Source organism: Panthera onca, chromosome B4 (assembly GCF_046562875.1).
Source record: "Panthera onca isolate mPanOnc1 chromosome B4, mPanOnc1 haplotype 2, whole genome shotgun sequence".
NCBI lineage: Eukaryota > Metazoa > Chordata > Mammalia > Carnivora > Felidae > Panthera > Panthera onca.
Genome location: NC_138345.1, coordinates 120,955,252 through 120,978,598, shown reverse-complemented (window position 1 = coordinate 120,978,598; position 23,347 = coordinate 120,955,252). Strand labels below are relative to the sequence as shown.

At 38.5% G+C, this 23,347-nt stretch overlaps 1 protein-coding gene across 5 annotated transcripts in view; it reads right to left on the bottom strand.

The window, feature by feature from the left end:
* The window catches only part of ANO4 (anoctamin 4), a 416,532-nt gene that overhangs the window by 180,536 nt on the left and 212,649 nt on the right, over positions 1-23,347 (bottom strand). For all 5 annotated transcript variants that reach the window (XM_060656635.2, XM_060656636.2, XM_060656637.2 and 2 more), the window contains 2 exons: positions 20,530-20,666; positions 17,429-17,587 (listed from right to left, as the gene is read on the bottom strand). In XM_060656635.2, coding sequence (XP_060512618.1) covers positions 17,429-17,587; positions 20,530-20,666 — 296 coding nt within the window. The remainder of the gene's footprint in view (positions 1-17,428; positions 17,588-20,529; positions 20,667-23,347) is intronic.

The following is a 23,347-nucleotide window of genomic DNA, read 5'->3' as shown; positions in this document are numbered from 1 at the left end:
TGATAGACACTCAATACACATATGCATGATGATCGATACTCTAACACCACAAGAGCTGGAAGTGGTGGAGAGGACCTTCCTCTTTTATTCCTCTTGTGGGAAATTATGGGGGAAGGAGTTTTCAGCTTGTCTTTCCTTTTCCCCTGCATCACAAATACATGAATGTCTCTTTATGCAGGCTGTGACTGTTACTGCCCCTCAAAGATTTTGTCTCAAAGTATTAAGCTCTGCTTTGAACAAGGAGAACTGCTTGGTGTCAGCATCTAAACAAAGGTGTAGGTGTTGAGAAGGCACTGTGATTGCGGGCAATTTTCTAAGCCATGCCCATGTGAAACACCAGAAAGAGCCATCCTGCCATGATAGGAGGAGGGCTGATGGCTGCCCTACACTGTCTGTGTTGTTGTTGTTTTATCTTTTTGGTTTTTTGGTTGGCTTGGCATCTCTGCCCTTTCCCAAGGCCTCCTCCCTATTGCTGAGAAGAAGCTAGGACTACATTTTCCAGAAACCCCTTCCCTGTGGAAAGATGAATGGTATTCAGATGAAATCTGGAAGGTGGAAAAGAAGCTATTTTTCCACCTCAGGTAGGCAGTTAGAGACAGTTGTGTAAGGTATCTGATTAAGTTAGAGACAATTTCAGTAACTTTTTTTGAGAATCATCTGTGCCACAGACATTCTTGAGATCCCTAGTGCCTTCCAGGCCAGCTCCTGAGACCCACCCTGATAGTCCCTGAGGAAGTAGCTGGAGGTAGCCTCCCTATCCTTCATATGTCAGCCTTTTCAGCAGTGGTATAAGCCTCTACATTGAACACTTCATTCTTGATAGACACAGAATGGTTTGTCCTCATGCAGAACCCTAATCCTAAGCAGTTACATGCAGTAGGGAAGACTTGAAAAGAAGAAACGTGAGGCACCTTGGTGGCTCAGGTGGTTAAGTGTCTGACTCTTGATTTCAGCTCAGGTCATGATCTCAGGGTTGTGAGATCAAGCCCTGTGTCTGGCTCCACGCTAGCCTCCCTCTCTGCCCCCCACACTCTTTCTCTAAAAAATTAAAATAATCATAACTTAAAAAAAGAAAAAACTTTGGTGTATGTGTAGACAAAAGCATGGAATAACTCTTTTCTGTTGTTGGTGAGGTTGCACCAACAGAGGTGGAAGCTAAACTGATGAATGGCAAAGAACAAATTAGGGAGGGGGGTTGTAACCAGATCAGGTCTCCTCAAAGAGAGACTGCTCAAGCATTTGATTTGTCTCTGCTCCTTACCCCGGGAGAAGTCATTTAGATGCAGAACACCACAGCCCTCCCCATCCCTTCCCCCAGCCAAATCCACCTAGTTCCCCCTCTGGTAGTATACCCTCCCTATTCAGTTGTTCTACTTATTCTTCCTAACCTCATCCCTGCCCACATAAGCAGAAATGCAAGACGAAAGTAATCCAATAGTGGAAAACTCTACACTTCCTTAGAGAGTAAGGTTTACAAATGCAAATTCCAATTTCTCTCTGTACTTAGTTCCCCCATTATTTTAGAGATTTCTTTGAACTTCCGGAATGAAACAGTGACTCCTTCCTAGTATTCCTGCATATTTTCTCCATAACACTCATCACATCTGACATATTATTTAATGCCTCTCTTCCCTCAATAAGAGCAGATTCTCATTAGATATTTTACGAATGAATAAATAATGAATTCATCTGGAAATGGAGTCATCAGACACCAAGGACTGCTCTTAAAATATGCCCAAAACACAGTAAGAAGTGAGTTAAGCCTTGGTCCCTGCCTCAAGGGTTAGTGCTGCATCATCACTTTTGCAACCAAAGTATATCAGGCTTTGGTAATAAAATTCAGCTTACAATTCATCTTTTTCAAAGTTTCTACTTGCAAGGATTATAAGCAGAAGATCATAGATTTATAGTTCTCTGGACTGCCTCAAAGCTTCAAAATCTCTCCATCTCATTAACGAATAGTTAGTGCCATATCCCTAGTATGTACTTTGAGTAATCATCAGCAATTTAATCTAAGATGTAGTAAAAACAACAGGAACAAAAATACCACCATAAAGAAAGGACTTCAGTTCCTTTCAGAGCTACAACAGTGCAACGCCTACATTTGGTATATAGTAAGTTACGATAATTCAGAGTGTGTTATATATCAGACAAGTTCAGTTTAGACCACTGAGAAAGTCTTTAATTGTCTCATGGGATGGTAACAACAGTTCATAATATCACTTCCGTTCTTCAGCTGTGTTGTGTATAATGGGTGGTTTTTTTCCCTTAATGTTTTTCTGTCTTTAGCAAAGGAATATGTGTGAGTCATATGAAGTATGTATTGATTTAGAATAATCTTTTAGTAAATCAGTGTAAGATAACTTTGTACTGGTCATCTTGACCTGGAAACAGAAATGTCTTCCTAAACAAGCAAAAGCAGTGGAGGCAATAATAATTAGGCCTACAGAACTTTAACTGGTCTCATAAATTATAGTGAAAGTAAGGGGATGGGTGGGGAGAAGGAGAGAGAGAGGGAAACAGAAAGAGAAGAGAAGGCAGAGAATGAGAGAGAAACAGAGAAGGAGAAAGGGGCTTTCCCACAATTTGATGAAAATACCTTAAGAAGATGGAACAGGGAGAACCAGGAAGTGATTCTGATAGACTGATATGGGGCAGTGGTAGGTGACACCAAAAAGGATTAAGCCCTGGCAATGAGATAAGACTTACCCTTAATATCTCTTGCTACCTACCAGATCCCTTCAGCTTTCCCTAGATACAGGGCAAGGACCTGTGGGCCAAGAGGTGATAGATTGAATGCCTGAGATCAGGAAACAGCTAATGGTTGAAGCCACTCCCTTCATTATCAATACCAGCAGCAAGCATTTATTGAGCACTTAATATGTGCAAAACTCTAAGCACATTATAATGTATTAACTCATTTTATCCTTATAACAGCTTCATTAGAATTATCTGCCACTTAATAAATGAAGAAACTGAGGTATTAAGAGGTGAAGAGCCTTACCTAGTAAGTGATAAAGTAGTAAGTGGGTCTACATTCCCTGAAAGGCCAATCTTACCTGATTTTTCTCCCAAAATACATAGGCCTCTTTCTGATTCAAGAGTCTGAGTGTTTAAAGAGTTAAGATTCAAGAGTTAAGAGTGTTTAAATCAGTTGGTGTTTTAAAGGTCATCAGGCTTGGCTAGGACAGAGGTCTGGGGGCAATGTCCTGCTCCTAGAGATAAGGCAGGAAAACTACTTGGGGGCAGACAGCATGGAAGCAGGGATCAAAGGAACTCCTGGGACACACAGTGGGGAGAATATTCACTCACCTCAGAGAGCATCTCTGGGGGGCAACGTTCATGGAGAACCTCTCCAGGAAGAGGGGAGTTGACTGGTGCCATTTCCCTCCCCCACCCCTCAGCAAAAATGTAGAGCCACTGGCAGGAAGCAGGGAAGCAGGACAGCACCAACACTGGCTGATTAACTTGCTTACACCAAACCCCATCCCCCCCTGCACTCTGGTGGGGACTACCCTTCTCAGTCAAGGTTGTCACAGTCCCAGCACAGCAGACCCCTCCCCCAAAAGACCAGCACAAACTCTGGCCCACACCATATCCCTAAAGCCTGGAGTTTTAAAGGTCAGCAGGCCTGGCTGGCATAGAGCCAGGAGGGCACTGTGCTGCTCCTGGAGAGAAGCCAGACAAATAACTTGGGGAATAGGGGGGCCAGACAGTGTGGAAACAGTGATCTGAGAAACATCTGGGGTACAAATCAGGGAAATTATTTGCTATTCTAGGAGGCTTACCTGAGAAGCAGTTTTCAGGGAGACTCTTCTCCGGAAACAAAGGAGCTGTCTGGCACCACTTCCCTCCCCCATCCCTTAGCATAAACATATAGCCACCCGAGGGAAGCAGTTCAGTCCAGACACTATTTGCCTAACATGCTTACATCAAGTCCCCCTCCCCCTGCCACCACCACCCCTCAGCTGCTGTGGAACTGTACTTCTCAGTCAAGCTTGTGTTATGGCAGGTGTCATGGCGGACCCTTCCCCCAGAAGACTGGCACAAACTCTTGCCCACACCTCATCTCCCAATCAGAAAGTTCTGCAGGGCCTCAGTTTTGGTGAAGGTGGTCTCACATCTCATTTCACAAGCAGACCAGAGCACAAATAGTTAAAACTCACCACACTGTGGCCAGGGACCAAACACTGCCCACAGCAGGCAAAGAGGACCTCTATGGATGACTGGCCTGAAGGACAAAACAGCCAAAACACAATAGCGAGCACACACCAGAAACACTCCCTGAAGCGCCAAGCCCTGGGCACCACGTGACCCCTTTCATAAGGTCATTACTTTCAGGAGCAAGAGACATAACTGGTTTTTTGAACACAGAGAAGAAGGCAGAGACTTAGACAAAATGCTAAGATGGAGGAATTTATCCCAAATGAATGAACAAGGCCATAGCCAGAGATCTAAGTGAAACAGATATAAGTAACATGCCTGATGGAGAATTTTTTTTAATGTTTATTTATTTATTTTGAGAGAGAGAGAGAGAGAGGAGGGGCAGGGAGAGAGAGAATCTCAAGCAGGCTCTGCACTATCAGTGCAGAGCCTGATGGTGAGCTCATGACCTGAGCTGATATCCAGTCTGAGGCTTAACCAACTGAGCCAACTAGGCACCCCCTGATGGGAGAATTTAAAGTAACAATCCTAAGGATACTCACTGGGTTTGAGAAAAGAATAGAAGACATCAGTGAAACCCTTACAACAAAGATAAAAGAGTTAAAAAAGAATCAGTCAGAGAGGAAAAGTGTAATAAACAAGATTAGAAACAGGCTTGATGCAATGGAAAGGAGCAGAGGAACGATTCAGTGACCTAGAAGATAAAATAATGGAAAATAATGAAGTTGCACAAAAGAGAAAAAGAACAATTCTGCAACATGAGAATAGACTTAGGGAACTTAGTGACTCCATCAAATGTAGTAACATTCACATTACAGGAGTCCCAGAAAAAGAGAGAGTAAGAGGAGGGATACAGAAAATTTATTTCAAGAAATAATAGCAGAAAACTCTCCTAATCTGGAGAAGGAAACAGACATCCAGATCCAGAAAGCACAGAGAACTCCAACAAAATCAACAAAATCAGGCCAACACCAAGACATTTTGTAATTACATTTGCAAAATAGAGTGATAAGGAAAAAAATCTTAAAAGTAGTAAAACAAAAGAAGGAAATTTTCCTTACTTACAAGGGAAAATCCATAAGACTAGCTGGAGATGTCTCACCAAAAACTTGGCAAGTCAGAAAGGAATGGCATGATATATTCACAGTGCTAAATGGGAAGAATATGCAGCCAAGAATACTCTATCAAGCAAGGCTATCATTCAAAATAGAAAGAGATAAAGCGTTTCCCAGACAAAAACTAAAGGAATTTGTGACCACTAAACCAGCCCTGTAAGAAATATTAAAGGGGACACTTTGAGTGCAAAGGAGAGACCAAAAGTGACAAAGACAAGAAAGGACCAGAAAAAAAATTTCCAGAAACAACAACAAAATAAATAACAAAATGGCAATAAATACATATCTGTCAATAATTATTTTTTCAATATATGAAGTTTATTGTCAAATTGGTTTCCATACAACACCCAGTGCTCATCCCAAAAGGTGCCCTCCCCAATACCCATCACCCACCCTGCCCTCCCTCCCACCCCCCATCAACCCTCAGTTTGTTCTCAGTTTTTAACAGTCTCTTATGCTTTGGCTCTCTCCCACTATAACCTTTTTTTTTTTTTCCTTCCCCTCCCCCCATGGGTTTCTGTTAAGTTTCTCAGGATCCACATAAGAGTGAAACCATATGGTATCTGTCTTTCTCTGTATGGCTTATTTCACTTAGCATCACACTCTCCAGTTCCATCCACGTTGCTACAAAAGGCCATATTTCATTCTTTCTCATTGCCACATAGTATTCCATTGTGTATATAAACCACAATTTCTTTATCCATTCATCAGGTGATGGACATTTAGGCTCTTTCCATAATCTGCTATAAACATTGGGGTACAAGTGCCCCTATGCATCAGTACTCCTGTATCCCTTGGGTAAATTCCTAGCAGTGCTATTGCTGGGTCATAGGGTAGGTCTATTTTTAATTTTTTGAGGAACCTCCACACTATTTTCCAGAGCGGCTGCACCAATTTGCATTCCCACCAACAGTGCAAGAGGGTTCCCGTTTCTCCACATCCTCTCCAGCATCTATAGTCTCCTGATTTGTTCATTTTGGCCACTCTGACTGGCATGAGGTGATATCTGAGTGTGGTTTTGATTTGTATTTCTCTGATAACATGAAAAGATGTCAATAATTATTTTTAATGTAAATGGACTAAATGCTTAATCAAAAGGCACAGGGTATCAGAATGGAAAAAACAAACAAAAAAACACAAGACCCATGTATATCATCTATACACTATCTACAAGAGACTCATTTTTTCTTTTCTTTCTTTTTTTTTTTTTTTTGCGAGAGAGAGAGTGGGCGAGCATATGCCCTTGAGTCGGGGAGAGGCAGAGGGAGAGACAGAATCCCAACCAGTCTCCATACTCAGTGTGGAGCCCATCACAGGGCTCCATCTCGTGACTGTGAGATCATGACCTGAGCCAAAATCAAGAGTTGGACGCTTAACTGACTGAATCACCAAGGAACCCCCAAGAGACTAATTTTCAACCTAAAGCTTGAAAGGTGAGGGTGTGGAGAAACATTTATCACACAGAGAGGTTAAAAGAATATTGGAGTAGCAATGCTTGTATCAGACAAACTATTTTTGTTCTTGTATTGTTTTTATCCCGCTTTAGTATCAGGGTAGTACTGGCTTCATGGAATGATTCTGAATGTGTTCCTTCTATTCCATTATTTATAAGGTTCAATAAAGATTGTCATTTTTAAAAAATGTTTGGTAGAATTCACCAATGAAACCATGTGGTCTTGAATTTTTCTCTGCTGGGAGATTTTTGATTCCTAATTCAACTTTCATTCTTATTATTGGTCTAAGAAGATTTCCTATTTCTTGGATCAAGATTCATGATTCAATCATGGGTGTGTGTGTGTGTGTGTGTGTGTGTGTGTGTGTGTTTAGGAATTATCTGTTTTTTTCCCCTAAGTTATATGATTTGTTAGATATAATTGTTTAGACGAATCTGTTATCACACTATGTATTTCTCTAGTTATCTGTTGTGTTGTTTCTTCTCCCATTTATCATTTTTGTTTTTGAGACTTCTTTTTCTTAGTTAATATAGTTAAAACATTGCCAATTCTATTTTTTTTTTTTTTTGAAAAACTGATAATTACTTTCAACATTAAGTTATTTATTCTGGTCTCTATTATTCATTTGATTTTTTTTGTTATTTCCTTCCTCTAATAAAATTTAGCTATGTTTCTTCTTTTTCTAATTCCTTGTAATGTTGTTTATTTGAATTTTTTTTTTGGAATTTTTATAACATTTTATTTGAGAGACAGTGATAGAAAGAAAGAAAGAGAGTAGAGGGGCAGAGAGGATATGAGGAGGGGGCAGAAAAAGAGAGAGAGAGAATCTTAAGCAGGCTCTATGCTCAGTCCGGAGCCCGATTCAGGGCTCAATCCCATGACTGTGAGATCATGATCTTAGCTGAAATCAACAGTTTGATGCTCAACTGGCTGAGCCATCCAGGTGTCCCTGAACTTTTTTCTTACTACAAGCATTTATAACATAAATTTCACTCTAACATCTGCTTTTGCTGTATCTCTTAGGTTTTGCAATATTGTGTTCTCTTTCTTTGGTTTGAGACATATTTTGATTTGCCGTTTGATTTCTTACTTGGCCCATTGTGCAGTAGTGTGCTGTTTAATATTTACATATTAAATATTTAATATTTACATTGTAGATTTTCCAGCTTTATTTTACTGTTGATCTTTAGTTTTGTACAACTGTGAATGGAAAATATACTTCGTATGATTTCAGTCTTCTTAAATTTGTAATATATGTTAGTTCTCTTTATGTGATTTAATCATGGGATTCTTCTCTGTGTACTTGAAGACAATGTGTATTCTATTTTTCTTGGATGGAATGTTTTATGTAGATCTTTAGAACCATGTATTCTGAAGTATGCTTCAAGTAAAAAATGTTGTTGAAAAAAATAACTTTAACTGAGGTTACTTGTTTAAAAGAAAGCATATCAGAGGGGAGGTGGGGGGATAGATGAAATAGATGAAGGAGATTAAGAGTATACTTGTCTTGATGAGCACTGAGTTATGATGTATAGAACTGTTCAATCACTGTTTTGTACACTTGAAACTAATAACATTGTTAACTATCCTAGAATTAAAATAAAAAACTTAACAAAAAAACAATGGTAACCCCTGAAAGACACTGTTATGGTATGAATGTTTTATGTCCCCCCCCCCCCCCAAATATGTTGAAATCCGAGTGTGATGACATTAAGAGATGGGAGCATTTGGAAGGTGATTAGGTCACAAAGGTGGAGCCTTCATGAATGGCATTAGTGCCCTCATAATATAAAAGATCCCCCAGAAAGATAGTTCACCTCTTCCGCCATGTGAACACACAGTGAGAAGGCAATGACTATGAACCACAAAGTGGGGCCTCAGCAGGCACCAAATCTATTGGGTTGCTTGATCTTGGACTTCCCAGTCCCTAGAACTGTGAGAAATTTCTATTGTTGTAAATCATCCAGTCTGTGGTATCTTGTTTAGCAGCCTGAATGGACTAACACAGATCTTTAAGGAATCTCCAGGCCTTTGATGTTCACAGAAAACCTGTTTTCTTTGCTCTTTGCTTATGATTGTCCTTAATTTTCTTTTCTCTTCTCCTCACCCTGAGACCCTTGGTAATACTACTTGTGACATAAGAAAGTAGAGATTATTAAGTAAAGTCTAAGTCTCTCTTTTAAGGCCAGAAAGCACTAGAGGACAGGAATTTGGATAGTTCATTTTGTCCTGAAACTCATTTATTTTAGACACTCATCCTCATGGATTTTAACTGTGAAGGAAGGGAGGAGTCCCTGGTTCTCTTCTCCTCATATCTCAGTGCTCTGGATCCAGCATCTACAGCAACTAGCTGGATGTGGACACAGGAAAAACAGAGGTGAAAAATAGAAGGGGTACTATGGGCAGGAAGCCTGTGTAGGCAGAGAACATCTGAGTGAAATTAGAACTTTAAATGGAGAAATCATTGCAAAATTTTCCCTTGAATAAGGGTAAAGCAACACCGAGATGGGAAATAGAGTACAGGGTTTTTAAAACTAGATTAATTTATAATTTCATTCCCTGATTAGTCCAAAACCAAATCCTTTGGAAGCAGACAAATACCTGAACCTTGACAATTCTAAACTTGTTACCTAATGTATTCTGAGTTTTTCCAAGGGCATTAAAGATAACCATTAATCTCATTAATGTATATATGCATTAGCAACATATGGTCAGTAGACGTTGCTATTCCTGATGGTTACATTTTAAGGGATTTGTAAACTATATTAAAATTTTTCTAAAGTTTGCCTTGAAAAAGTATTTTAAAAATGTGTTAATATACTTTATTTAGCTGGTGTAACTATAATGATGATAATATTTTAAATGCTTAATATATGACAAGTATAGAGATATGCACTTGATATGAATTATCTCATTTAACTATCATAAGAGCCAGGCAATATATCTCATTAGTCTCATTTTGTAGATGAGCCAACTTCCCCAAGAATACACAGCTTTAATGGTGGAAAAAAAAATGAGCACTCATAACATCTAGCCCCGGATTCTTTAGCTACCTACAACTGTATAACAGATTACACCATGAATTTAGAGGCTTAAAACAACATGCATTAGTGATCCCAGAGTTTCCGTATGTCAGAAACCCAGACACAGTTTAGCTGGCTTCTCTGCTGTGGGGTCTCACCTGGCTCCAGTATAGTTCTTGGTTAGAGCTACAGTGTCATCAGAGGCTCAACTGAGGAAGCTCCTCTGGTTGTTGGCAGAATTCATCTCCTTGTGGTTGTGGGGCTGAGGTCCTGGTTCTCCTGCTGGCTGTCAACCAGGGGTAACTCAGCTCCTAGAGGCCACCTCATTTTCCCTTGTACCTGGCCCCCTTCATAGACTATCTTGCAATATAGTAGCTCATTTCCTCAAAGCCAACAAATGAGTCTCTAGTGCCAGTTGGCCAAAATGGGGTCTCATACATCATAACATAATCACAGAAGTGGCTTCCTACTACATTTGCCATAGTCTATAGGTTAAAAGCAAGTCACAAGTCCTGCCTGCATTCAAGGGGAGGAAAATATACCAAGGTGTGAAAACCACAAGGCTCACTGACTTTAAGGTCTTTCCACCACAACCACTAGGCAAGTAACAGACTGGAAACATGTTTGTGTCACCTTCTTAATTTTTTTTTCAAATTTATGTATCATCTACAATATTTTAATTTCCTATGTTTCCTTAAATTGGCTCATTCTTAAAATAATTACTCTATAAAGAACTTTTATAACATAGGCATACGGGGAAAATCAATATTACTTTCCATAAATAGAAGGTGAAACCAAAGCAAAATAAAAAGTAAGGTAATATAAAAAAACAAAGATTTACAGGGTACCATGTGTTTACCAATATGGGCTCACTTAATCCTCACACAGTTCATGGTAAGCAATATCATCCTCCTTATTGAAAATATGGATGGGGCCCCTGGGTTGCTCAGTTGGTTAAGTGTTTGACTCGATTTTGGCTCAGATCCTGATCTCAGTCATGAGATCAAACCCTGTGTCAGGCTCCACACTCGGTATGGAGCCTGTTTAAGATTGTCTCTCCCCCTCTCCCTCTGACCCTTCCTGGATTGCTCGTGCTCTCTTTCTCATAAACAAACAAACAAATGGAAGCTGAGTTCCAGAAAAGTTTGGTAAAACATTCAAGACAACACAGCTTATAAGCAATTGTAACAAGATTCAAATCCATTGCTCCTGGCAGCCAAAATACACAAGAGCTACAGTCTAGACAGCACCCAACTGCATTATGAATCCCAACTTTCCTGGTTCCTTTTCCTTCTCATAACTCTGCCTGTCTTCTCAGCCTGTCTCCTAACTCTGCAACCCTGAGATCCATCTTCAAATACCAGAAATCAACACAATGCGAGAATGAAGAGCAGGTATGCTCAGGTTTTAATCCTAGCTTTATCTCTTATAATGGCCTTGTCATGGGGGTGGGTAGTTATTGCTTTGCCTCAGTTGTCCCATCTATAATATGAGGATGATAACAGTAGGGGATTAATAAATGCAAGAGTTAAAATTTCAATACTATTTTTACCATAATCTCAAAGAAAAATGTCCAAGATACCTAACCTTGAGTGCTGTGTATGTGTTTATTGCAGCTAGGTTTTTAATCCTTCTAGAGGTAACTAAAAAAAAATTTTGACAGAATGCATTATTTTGCAGTTTTTTTTGTTTTTAAAGATTACTATAATTAATCTCTTTGTGGGGGCAATGTCCTTGAGTAGGAGTGACAGGATGGAGTCTTGTGCCCAAAGCAAAGGGTTGGACTTAGCTAAGAGCATGGTCAATATGCCCTTAGCACCAGAGAAAAGGTTGCCTTTGTGGGCACAGATGCAAGCAAGTAAGTCCCTGTGATGGGAGGAACTTGTAGTCATTCTTTTCTTATTGCCTCAAGGACATTGCTCTGTAAAGTCTTCCTTCACTCTTTTACATCAATTTTGCCTCTCAAGTAAGTGATTTCTATTAGCATGAAAACATGCAGTTATTTCTCCCATCTTAAATAGAAAGAACTCTTTCTTTTAAAAAATTTTTTTCATATTTATTTGTTTTTGCTAGAGAGAGAGAGAGAGAGAGAGAGAGAGCGAGCGAGCAGGGGAGGGACAGAGAGAGAAACAGAATCTGAAGCAGGCTCCAGGCTCTGAGCTGTCAGCACAGAGCCCAATGCAGGGCTCGAACCCACGAGCCAAGCTGTGAGATCATGACCTAGGCCAAAGTCAGATGCTTAACTGACTGAACAACCCAGGTGCCCCAGAAAGAATTCTTTCTTGACCCAACTTCTTACTGCAGTTACCACCCCATTTCTCTCTTTTGAAAGAACTGTTTATATCTGCTCTTTCCACTTTTCTCCTCTTACTCTTTCTGACCATATTTTGGGCATGCTTTCACTTCCACCTCTCCAAAGAAATATCCCCTGCCCAGTTACCAAACCCCACCACGTTGCTAAATTCAATGGTTAGCTTTGGTCCCGATCTTAGTCCCTATATAAGCAGCAATTGACTCAATCTCTCCCTCCTGAAACACCCTCCTTCAGGCACCACACCCTCTGGGTTCCCCTCTGGCTCCTTTCAGCTGACTCCTCTATCCTCCAAATTCACAGCATGGGTATGTCCCACAGCCCAATACTTGGATCTCTTTACCATTTTCAGTCATTCCTTTGGTAACCTCATAACAAAGTATATCTCCCAGCCAGAGCTCTCCTGTATTTGAGACTCTTCTGTCCTACTGAACATCTCCACCACTGGGCCACATCAAGCTTAACCTGCCTATGAGAGGACCCACTCCTCTTCATTCCTGTAAACAGCAACTCCTTAAATGAATAGCATGTAACAGATAAACAGCCTGTGACTCTTCTCTCTTACATCCCTCATCCAACCTGTCCGAATTTTCCATAAGGTCTCCTTTCTACTCTTCTCATCATCTCTGCTGTGTGCTTGACCAACCCACCATCCTCTCCTTCCAGAATCCTTGCAACAAATCTCCTTAACTCATCTCCCTGCTTCTTCCCTTGCCATGTCTCCCCCTTCTATAGTCCAAAATCACCAGGCAATCCTAGTGACTCTAATAAAACAGAAACCAGATCTTGTCATGCCTCTGCTCAAAACTATCCAAGGATGTCCTTATCACTCAGAAAAGCTAAAGTTTCCCAGTGACTACAAAGGCATGATGCCATCTGGCTTCCACTGGCTCTCTGGTATAATTTTTCTTACTATTCTTCACCTTGCTCAGCAACTCCTGTCATCCTGGCCTCCTCACTATTCCATGAACACACCAGGGAAACTTCTGCCTCAGGGCCTTTTAACTTACTGTTCTCTTTTCTTGGAATAGAGGCCTACCCTTGCCAACTTCTACAAAATTGCAAGCCTCTTCTGAAATTTTCTGCTTTACTTTCTTCCCCATAGCATGTATTGACATTTTATATATATTTACTTATTTATTTTGTGCTTAAGTTCCAACAGAAAAGGGCTTTTTGTCGGTTTTATTTACTGCTGAGTTCCTAGTACTGGAAGCAGTGCCTGGCACACAGGAAGTGTGCATATTTGCTGAATGAATTCACTATCGTCGAAATGTTACGGTTTACCTAATCATAGTTATTTTGTAATGACTAATGAAAGAAGTTTTCCACCATGTTCTGTGTGACTCTAAAGACAAAGAGTGCTTCATTAATACAACTACTCCTCACACATTCCGAATAATTCAAAAGTCATCCATAATTTGATGAAAAAGATAAACTTGAAGAAAAAGATAAACTTATTGATAATAATCATTTCAAAAATAGATACCAAAGGGCCAACAATGGACATTTAATTTGAAATTAAATGTAAAGTGGAAAAAAATATCTGAAATAGAAAATGTAAATAAGTAAATATGAGTTTACCTTTAAAAAGGGATTTCTTTAAATAGCCACTAAGAAGCAGATCATTTGGGCTCAATGATACTTTATTTGGGAACTTTGCTGTGAATTGCTTTCTCTAGGCTAATTTGAAAGATGAGTTACAGAATATTAAAGATCCAGGGTGCCAAAAGCAAACACTTAGCTGCTGACTAATCAGGCAGGGGCAAAGTTTTTAGGAAAGATTAAATTTGACTGTGTCTTCACCTTTATAATAAATTAAAGATTCTCCTAGTTGTTTCTTGAAATTCAATGTTAAAAGAGATAACGATTATCTTACTGTCAAAATGTTCAACTACAGAGCCTGTCTTTACCCATTTGAAAGCAAAAACCTTGAAGTCTGTGAAACATGTTTTCTATAATTGTTGGACATCATGACACACAGCTAATGAAGAAAACATTAACCATAAAATGTATTTAGTGTTAATCATTTCAGACATATATGGATTCATAGTAGGCTTTCTGGGTTTTCCTTTTTTCTTTTCTACCTTGAACTAAGTTCTTTGTATTCTTCGTAAAAGAGTAAAGTAACTTCTGGAAGATGCAATAGCTATTAATATTATTGTCTCTCTGTAGCTGTTTACAAAATGATTTAAATAAGGGTGCTTTTGATAATTTCTAAATCTAATAACACAAGGTAGATATAGGTTTATTTTTCAACCAAGGGACATTTTAATTATTTGTGACAGGGAAAAATTAATTTATCTATAATTTCCTACTGCCTCCCAAGCAGAGGAGAACCTGTAAAGGCCCTCTTGCTGAGTCTGCTGAGGCCATGAGAACACAAAGCAGGGTTAAGAGGCTGAGTTAGAGCCCATTGTGCCACATATGCAAAGGGTGTGGGCCTTTCGAATTGTTTCAAAAGGAAAGAGTAAAGACAGGCAATGGGAAAGGCTGCTTAGAAAAAAGGGTCCACCTCTTGCACTGTTGGTGGGAATGCAAACTTGTGCAGCCAGATTGGAAAATGGTATCTGGAAAACGGTATGAAGGTTCTTCAAAAAGTTAAAAATAGAATTACCCTATAATCCAGCAGTCGCACTACTAGGTATTCACCCAAAGGATATAAAAATACAGGTTCAAAGAGGTACACGTACCCCAATGTTTATAGTAGCATGATCAAAAATAGCAAAACTGTGGAAAGAGCCCAAATGTCCGTTGGCTGATTAAAAAAAAAAAATCAGCCACTATGGAATATTATTCAGCCATCAAAAGGAACGAAATCTTGCCATTTGCAACAACGTGAATGGAGCTAGAGTGTATTATGCTAAGTGAAGTAAGTCAGTCAGAGAAACACAAATACCATATGATTTCATTCATATGTAAAATTTAAGAAACAAAATGGATGAACATATGGGAAGGGGGAAAAAAGTGAGGGAAACAAACCATAAGAAGCTTTTTACAATAGAAAACAAATTATGGGTTGATGGAGGGATGTGGGTGGGGAATGGACTAAATGGGTGATGGGCATTAAGGAAGGCACTTGTTGGGATGAGCACTGGGTGTTATATGTAAGTGATGAATCACTAAATTCTACCCCTGAAAACACTATTACACTATATATTAACTAATTAGAATTTAAATAAAAATTTGAAGTGAAAAAAAACCCCAAAACATAACAAGGTTCCAGAAAAAGGAAAACCTAGATGTTGGTAGTGGATAGAGGATTGTGGGGGAAAAGAATAGGAAAGCTGCCACCCAGAGAGGAAGTTCTAGAGGGAAAAGAAGAAAGACATATTTACATAAGTCTTTATAAATTTTTCAATATGGTAAGATCAATTTTTTCTATTGCTATTTCTTCTAGTATCCATTAAATAAATACCTAGCTATTAAAATTTTGAAAAATTATAACCAAAAAAATTACCTTGTATACAATCATATAGCAATCATACGGCACACCACATCAGCATAACTGGGTAACAAAAGTCAGAACAATTCTCTGCTGCATGCTTTAATTCTAATAGATAAATACTATAGCATACATGATATTTAAGGAGACACATATGAATTTTGCCATCTCCATAGTATTGGGTATTATTGGAAAGTACTGGGCTTTTTGAGTTTTAACCACTAAGTCATAAAATGGCATTAAACAGGGAGGGGGACAAAACAGTCAAGAGACTCATAAATATGGAGAACAAACTGAGGGTTGCTGGAGGGGTTGTGGGACAGGGAATGGGCTAAATGGATAAGGGGCATTAAGGAATCTATTCCTGAAATCATTGTTTCACTGTATGGTAACTAATTTGGATGTAAATTTTTAAAAATAAAAAAATAAAATTTAAAAAAAAGATCTAGGCAGAAAAAACCCCAGGAATGGAGAACATAGCTATGAAGCTTAAAATAGAAATCACTCAGTAACTGAACAAAGCCACCTAGTTTTGATGGGAATTAAGACTTTGACAGAGTCAGAATAGACAATAAGGACTTTCATTATTTAGGATCCTGTGGAACTTCACATTTCTTTATATACAAATTCTGAATATGGAAACAAATTCTGAATAAGGAATAAGAATAAAAGGTGAATGATTTTTAAGGATAAAAATACAGTTGTCTCAATAAGAACTTAAAGAACAAGATTTATCAAAGATATGTTCTATGGGTATAGCAAAGATTTCCTGAAACCCCGCCAAAGTGGAAAAAAAATACAACATATTTAATTCTGTGTGTTGTTCTGAGGAAACCTCCAACTGAGACAGCCTTCTGAGCAACCCGGATTTACTTACCTGAGAATGAGAACCTGTTAACTTGAGGCCACAATTTCCATCTTGCCATTTTTCTAATTCTCTTTTTGGAGACGCTCGAGAAAAATACTACTTCTGTTTCATAAATGCTCACAAGTTCAGGTCAGTCTAACAGATCTGGAAAAATCCCATTTATTCGTGTCCCAAGATCAGGATGCAACCCATACATACCATATAGAGAAAAATCTGGATGTCTGATTTCAAAGATCTAACCCCTCAGCCTTGAGGAGCAGAATCAGAAGCAAACATTTTTAACTGCCAATATGTTCTTCTTATTGACTTTGAAAAGCTCCAGAAGCTTTGCACAATGTTTAAGGAAAATCTAAGAAGAGTTACATAATCCAGCTAACAGGGCCAAGTTTTCTAAGTGTGCATGGTATTTTGGGGTACACAATAATCTCATTGTGGTTTATTGTCAGAGGCGTGGCTAGGCCTCTTGTATTTTACTAATTTGTTCCTTAATACTCCCTATGCAGAGAAGGAAGGAAAGAACAAAACACTGGTAAGGTAACCCTTGAGTTATAGAACGTGAGTGTCTCTTAAAACTGGAATCATTTTCTAAGCTCCAGCTGTTTTTGGCCAAATCAGTCAACAGTCTCTCCTGGTAGGTGAGGATACCCAAAATCATTATGTTTCCTAAAATGTAAAAAGAGGCTCCAGAGTGGAATGATTGCATTTTATCCAAAGTTTTCTTACATCCATACAATAGAACCTTCCATTCACATAGAGAAACAGTGGATGAAGGAAGTCAGGGAAATCAAAAAACTTTGAAACAATTCATTTAATTGGAATAGAGTATTTTGATTTTCTTGGAACCTTTTGGCATTAAAATGCTCTCTAAGGCAAACTGTGCTTCGAAAAACTAATTATTGGAACATTCCCCAAACACTGCAGACTGGCAAGTCTGACCAAATGAAATGTTCAGTTAATATAATGAACAAAACATCATGGCTTATTTTTTAATTGCCTCTCGATATGAATAGACGCATATTTGTGTTTCTTCTCACCCAAGCAAACTATTTACCTCTTTCTCCATTTGTAATCCTTCTGCTCTAATATTTCTTTCAAATACTTCTCTCTTTTCAGTCTGTGGGTTGGATTTTCTGTACACAAGAATGTAGTCAATTCGACACTTTCCATCTCTGAAGTAAAGTCCATTTGATTTGTTTTTTTCCGGCACTGTCTGCACACAACGAGAAAGGAACCAGTTTAAGACACTCATAAAAATGAGTCTGCGGTGAGGAATGTTAAAGAACAATGAAAAGCAAATGAATTTTTCACTGTTTTATCAAAACATTTTTATTAATGAAAAATGTAAACAGTAGAATGTGGAGCAACCGAGAATGATCACATTCTAAAGGTGAGAGTGGAAATTGATATACTTATTCTGAAAAACACACTGGCATTAAAAGTGAACATTTGATGGGGCACCTGGGTGGCTCAGGTCATGATCTCACAGTTCGTGAGTTTGAGCCCCAGGCCGGGCTCTGTGCTGACAGTTCAGAGCCTGCAGCCTGCTTCAGATTATGTGTCTCCCTCTCTCTGTCCCTCCTCCACTCGTACTCTGTCTCTCTCTCAAAAATAAACAAAAACATTTTTTAAAAAGTGAACATTTGCATAACATACAACCCATAATAAGAGATATCCTTATTAAAGCAACTGGGAGACATGTATATGACTACAGAAGCACTGTTCATAAGAGTAGAAAACAAAAAACGTGAATCAATTCAAATGTCCATGGACTGGCAAATAGGTAAATAAATTGCAGAACAGTCATACAGTAGAATATTATACAGCAGTGAAAATGAATGAACTACAGTTCCATAAAATATGGAATCTCAAAATTGTATTGACAGAAAAAAAAACAAGTCACATAAGACTTCATGCTACATGATTTTTAATAAAACAAAAATAAAATAAATCTACAAAGAAGCTGTTAAGGCTATAAATGTGCATGATAAAGCTATTTTTAGAATAAGAGTATGAAAAACCAAGAATTTAGGAATATGGGACTTTTGGTAAGGTAGAGGGATGAGATTAAAAGCAGCTTTGATGGTTTTAGTATTATTCTAGTTCAATGGTTCTCAAAATTTTTGCCCACTATAAGAAAAACATTTTGCTTTGTGATATCTGTATACATACATAAACATAGAAAGGATCTGAGACAAAAGTTTCACAAGACAATACTTACCCTTTCTACTTACATACATGCTAATATTAATTTTCCATTCCCTTAAAAATAATTGAAGTTAGTAACCTAGTTGTAGATTTGAAATTTGAAAAATGACCATTCTAGTTCATATGTTGGATGGTAGATTAAGGTGTTCATTTTGCTATTATGCTTCAAGACTTACAAGTAAGTTACAAATATTATTTTGTAGTGAGTACACATATAAAAATTAAAGAACAAAACAGTAGGTGTAATTTTCATCAGGCTTCATGGGCTTGTTGTAATCATGCACAATGCTGAAAGAGACCATCAAGTACAGGGTGGTTAGGCTACAGACAAATTTCTCAGGCTGATAGATTTCAAAAACATGTCTGTGAACCTAGCAAGTGGAAATGGGGGAAGAGGAGTTGGCTACTTTTTTTGTAGGTCAGAGTTTACATCAGTTTTCAAATAGTGGTATATGGGAGGCAAACATGCCAGACTTCCAAGGTCATTGCACCAGACTTCCGAAGTCACTGCTAGAACCTACATTCTTGTACAAATGCCATTCATACACCCTTATCCAAAAGGGAAAATATCAGCCAGGAGGGATAGAAATGTCACATCACTTGTCTTGGTGCAGATATTTTCAATTGATGACCAATCTTTACTATTTTTTTTTTTTGGCTTTGCTTTAAGAAGTACTCAGAAGTCCGCCCAAATAAGCACTTTCTTAACAATTATTTGCCAAGTAAGAGAGAACTACTTTGTAGATTTAGCATGTCAGCATCCACCTGCAAAAACAAGGTTTCAGCATGGCATCTGGAACAAGGTTATTAGCAAAGCCTTAACCCTCCTGGGACTGTTTCCTTGTCTGTAAGTTAAGGAGAGGAGACTAGGTCTTTTGAGATCCCTCCTTTATGCCACATCATGGCATTCAAAGTAACTGTGTGAATAGACGACAACAGAAAGAAGTTTTTTAGAGAAAAACAATACAGGGGCACCTGGGTGGCTCAGTCACTTAAGTGTCCAACTTCAGCTCAGGTCATGATCTCACTGCTCATGAGTTGGAGCCTCGCGTCGGGCTCTGTGCTGACAGCTCAGAGCCTGGAGCCTACTTGGGATTCTGGGTCTCCTTCTCTCTCTTCCCTCCCCTGCTCATACTCTCTCAAAAGTAAATAAAAGTTAAAAAAAAATTTTTAAATACATGGATGGTAGCATATGGTGTTTGTAGGAAGAGGTCCAAGGAAGCTTGGTAGAAGTAAACAGTTTTCCCTGTTCAAAGGTGTCATCTGTCAAAAGTTAACTGGCTCTGGAATAATAAAAACAGGAGGAATATGCAATAAATAAATGATTCTGATTCTGTGTTCCTATTACCTATGCGTATACAAAGCTAATGCATATACAAAGAAGATATTAAACTCCACTGAGGTGCAATCTGAACAAGAGTGAATGTCCCTAACAAAAGCCTTTTCTTCCAAAATGACATATGAACAGATGGATCTATTAACAACTGCAATGAGTTTCCAGATTACAGAGGCAAGTGGCAACTCAAGGAGGCTTTGGACAACACAATCTACTGAGAGCTGGTCTATTCTGTGTCACTGTTCTATGCACTGGAGGATGTATACAAGGAAGTCCTTTCTTGTAAGGCTTTCTATCTACTAGGGACACTCAGAATGAAGATTATCACAAAATGACAGGCAGTTTCAAGAATCTCCCTTTATATAAATGAAATGTCTCTGGGTATAAGAAGGAAAATACATGACTCACTGAAAAATGTTTTAAGCATAGGTAGATTCAGGATTCCTGAAATGTGCTAGACTTGTGGGGGAAATAAAAGAATATAAGACCTGCCCCTTGTCTTCTGGAAACCTACAGTTTAATGAGACGATGACTTTAGACAATCCATTGGAGGCATATTCCCAGTTCCCACCTGGATGAAAACCTGTATTTTTTAAAAATTACACACTTACCTCTCCCCCTGCTTCCAATCGGCTAGCATCATCTGAAGTACTGGTCAGGTTTCCAGGGTGAAGCAGAGAATCATCATCTTTGCAAGGACTGTTGACAGCTTCTAATTCATCAAAAAGAATATTGACATCCTTGGCCACTAAAACCAAAATAAAAACATTACAAGTGGGGTTAAGAATTTTGGATCTTAAAATAAATACCGAAATAGAATGTGTCTCCCTTTGGCTTCATATTTTTTTCATTGTTTCAAGAACACCTTGAATGACAGGTGTATTATTTCCTAAGAGAAAAGGAGGTCAGATGTAAAACATGTTTTATCAAACAGTGTCTTGATTAGGCAAGATTAAGGACAATGTGAAGCAAAGTAAAGTACTTCCATAATATAAATATAACTTACCTTCCATGTTAAGAGAAGGCATTATGTTTGTTTAGTTTTCCTTCATATAGTTGTTTAGCATAAAGTACTTTCACTTAAGACTTCTAAGCACTCATTCTCTGTGTTGGAGATAACCTTTTAAAATTTTATTTTCTTTTTCATCAAAGTGTCATACAACTTGCTAAGTGAACCCATACATGTGCCAATTGCAAGATGCAGTAAGATCTGTAATTTTATTCCTTCGTTACTTCCTGAGGTCTAATAAAGAAAACCTAATACAGTAAGAAAGCATACAGATAGGTTTTCTACCTTTCTTATTTCTCTAATCATGAACTGAAATCATGAAGTTACCCATTCAGGGGCTTTCCCAAAAGATTGCTGATGCCAATACATGAAACACTATACATCAGAGTTCCAAATAAAGAATATCACATTCAAATGCATGGTGCCTTGTAGCATCCCAGAAATGACAGTTCAGCACTAGTGGCTGAAGAAATATGGTGCCAGGTCCAGGACCCTTCCTTAGCAACTCAAATGAGAGACCAATATTGAAGCTCAGTTTTTCCTTTGATGCTTTAGAAATTGCCAAGGGTTTTTAACCTGCCACAAGCTGTTGCGCAGAATAATTTGTAGGTGATATGGTACTATTACATAGCACATACAAGAGTATTCATCCTTTCATTCAAAATATTTTTAGGGATGTGCACACTGTGTTGTGCACAGAGTTGTGTGATAGCCATACCTTGATGAATAAAGGTGAGTAAACAAAACAAATAGTCAAAGAAATGTAAACTGCATTGAATGCTATAAAGAACAGAACATAGTTTGGATATAGAGAGAACAGATATCATCTATCTAGAGAGTGTGACCAGGTTCTATAGCTATATCCAAATTTGTGACTTTAGGCAATTCATTTAACTACTCAGTTTTTTTTCCTGTAAAATAAAATGGGTATGGCAATAAAATTAACATTTATTGTTTACTGTGATAGGTTGAATCATGGTCCCCAAAGGTAATCTGATACCTGAAACATGTGAATATCTTACCTTCTATGGCAAAAGGGATGCTGTAGATGTGATTAATTCAAGGATCTTAATGTGGGAGATTATTTTGGATTATATGGGAGGGCCGAAACTAATTACAAGGCAGGCACGAGGGTCAGAATCAGAGAGATGGATTGGAAGATGCTATGATGCTGGCTTTGAAAATGGGGGTAGAGCCAGGAGGCAAGGAATGCAGGTGCCCCAGAAAGTAAAGAAAGGCAAGAAAGCAGATTCTCTCCTAGAGCCTGAAGAAGGAACACAGTTTTGCTGACACCTTTATGTCTTCTGACCTCCAGAACTGTAAGATAATAATGTAAGATAATAATTTTGTGTTGTTTTAAGTCACTACATTTGTGGTAATTTGTGACAGCAACAAAAGTAAACCAATACACTTACTATAGGTTTTTAGACTCTGCAGCTCCAAAGGAAAAAAAAAAAACCTCATGGTCTTGTTATGCAACCAGGATTTAGGGACACCTATGTTGTGCCATGAACTCAAGGAAAGGAACAGTTTTGAAGGAACATGGTATGTCTAGTGTTGTGGAAGACATCAAGGGGAAAGGCAACTTCCCTGACAACCCTACATAAAGAGACTCCTCGTCCAATTATTCTTCACCTCCTCTCACTGCTCATTTCTTCACAGCACTTATCACAATGTAATTATATTGCTTATTCATTTGTTTACCTGTATACTGAATATTTACCCTATGAGAATATAAGTCACATAAGAATAGGGAACTTGTCTGTCTCGACTGGTGTACAGAGGTCCTGGCACAGCCCTCAACGTGTATGTTTAATGATACAATGATGACCTCAAGGGGGACATAGTCTAAGGATGTCTGGGAGCCCCCTTTTCTCAAAATCCTATGGTTCTAGGACCTTTCGTGTTCATTTTTCCTAACACAATTCTTATTCACAAGCCAGGAACTCCATAGTTTCAAGTAGAGACTGATTAAATTTTCAAGTACATAGTGATTACATTTCAAGTAGATATTGATTACATTTGAACAACAGGATAAAATTATTTTAACAAAGTATAAGATTTACTTACTATTATTTAAAAAATATTTTTTAATGTTTATTTATTTTGAGAGAGAGACAAAGAGTGTGATGGGAGAGGGGCAGAGAGAGAGGGAGACACAATCCAAAGAAGACTCCCAGGCTCTGAGCTGCCAGCACAGAGCCTGATGTGGGGCTTGAACCCACAACCACAAGATCATAACCTGAGCTGAAATTGCACACTTAACCAAATGAGCCACCGTGGTGCCTCCTGCTTACTATTCTAGGCTCTACCACTCATCTGCATGAACTTGTGCTCTCATTTCCTCACTGAGGAGGCAGGTATGGAAAACTTCTTTTTCAGGATGGCTGAGAGGATTCAAGGAGATCATATACATGTTA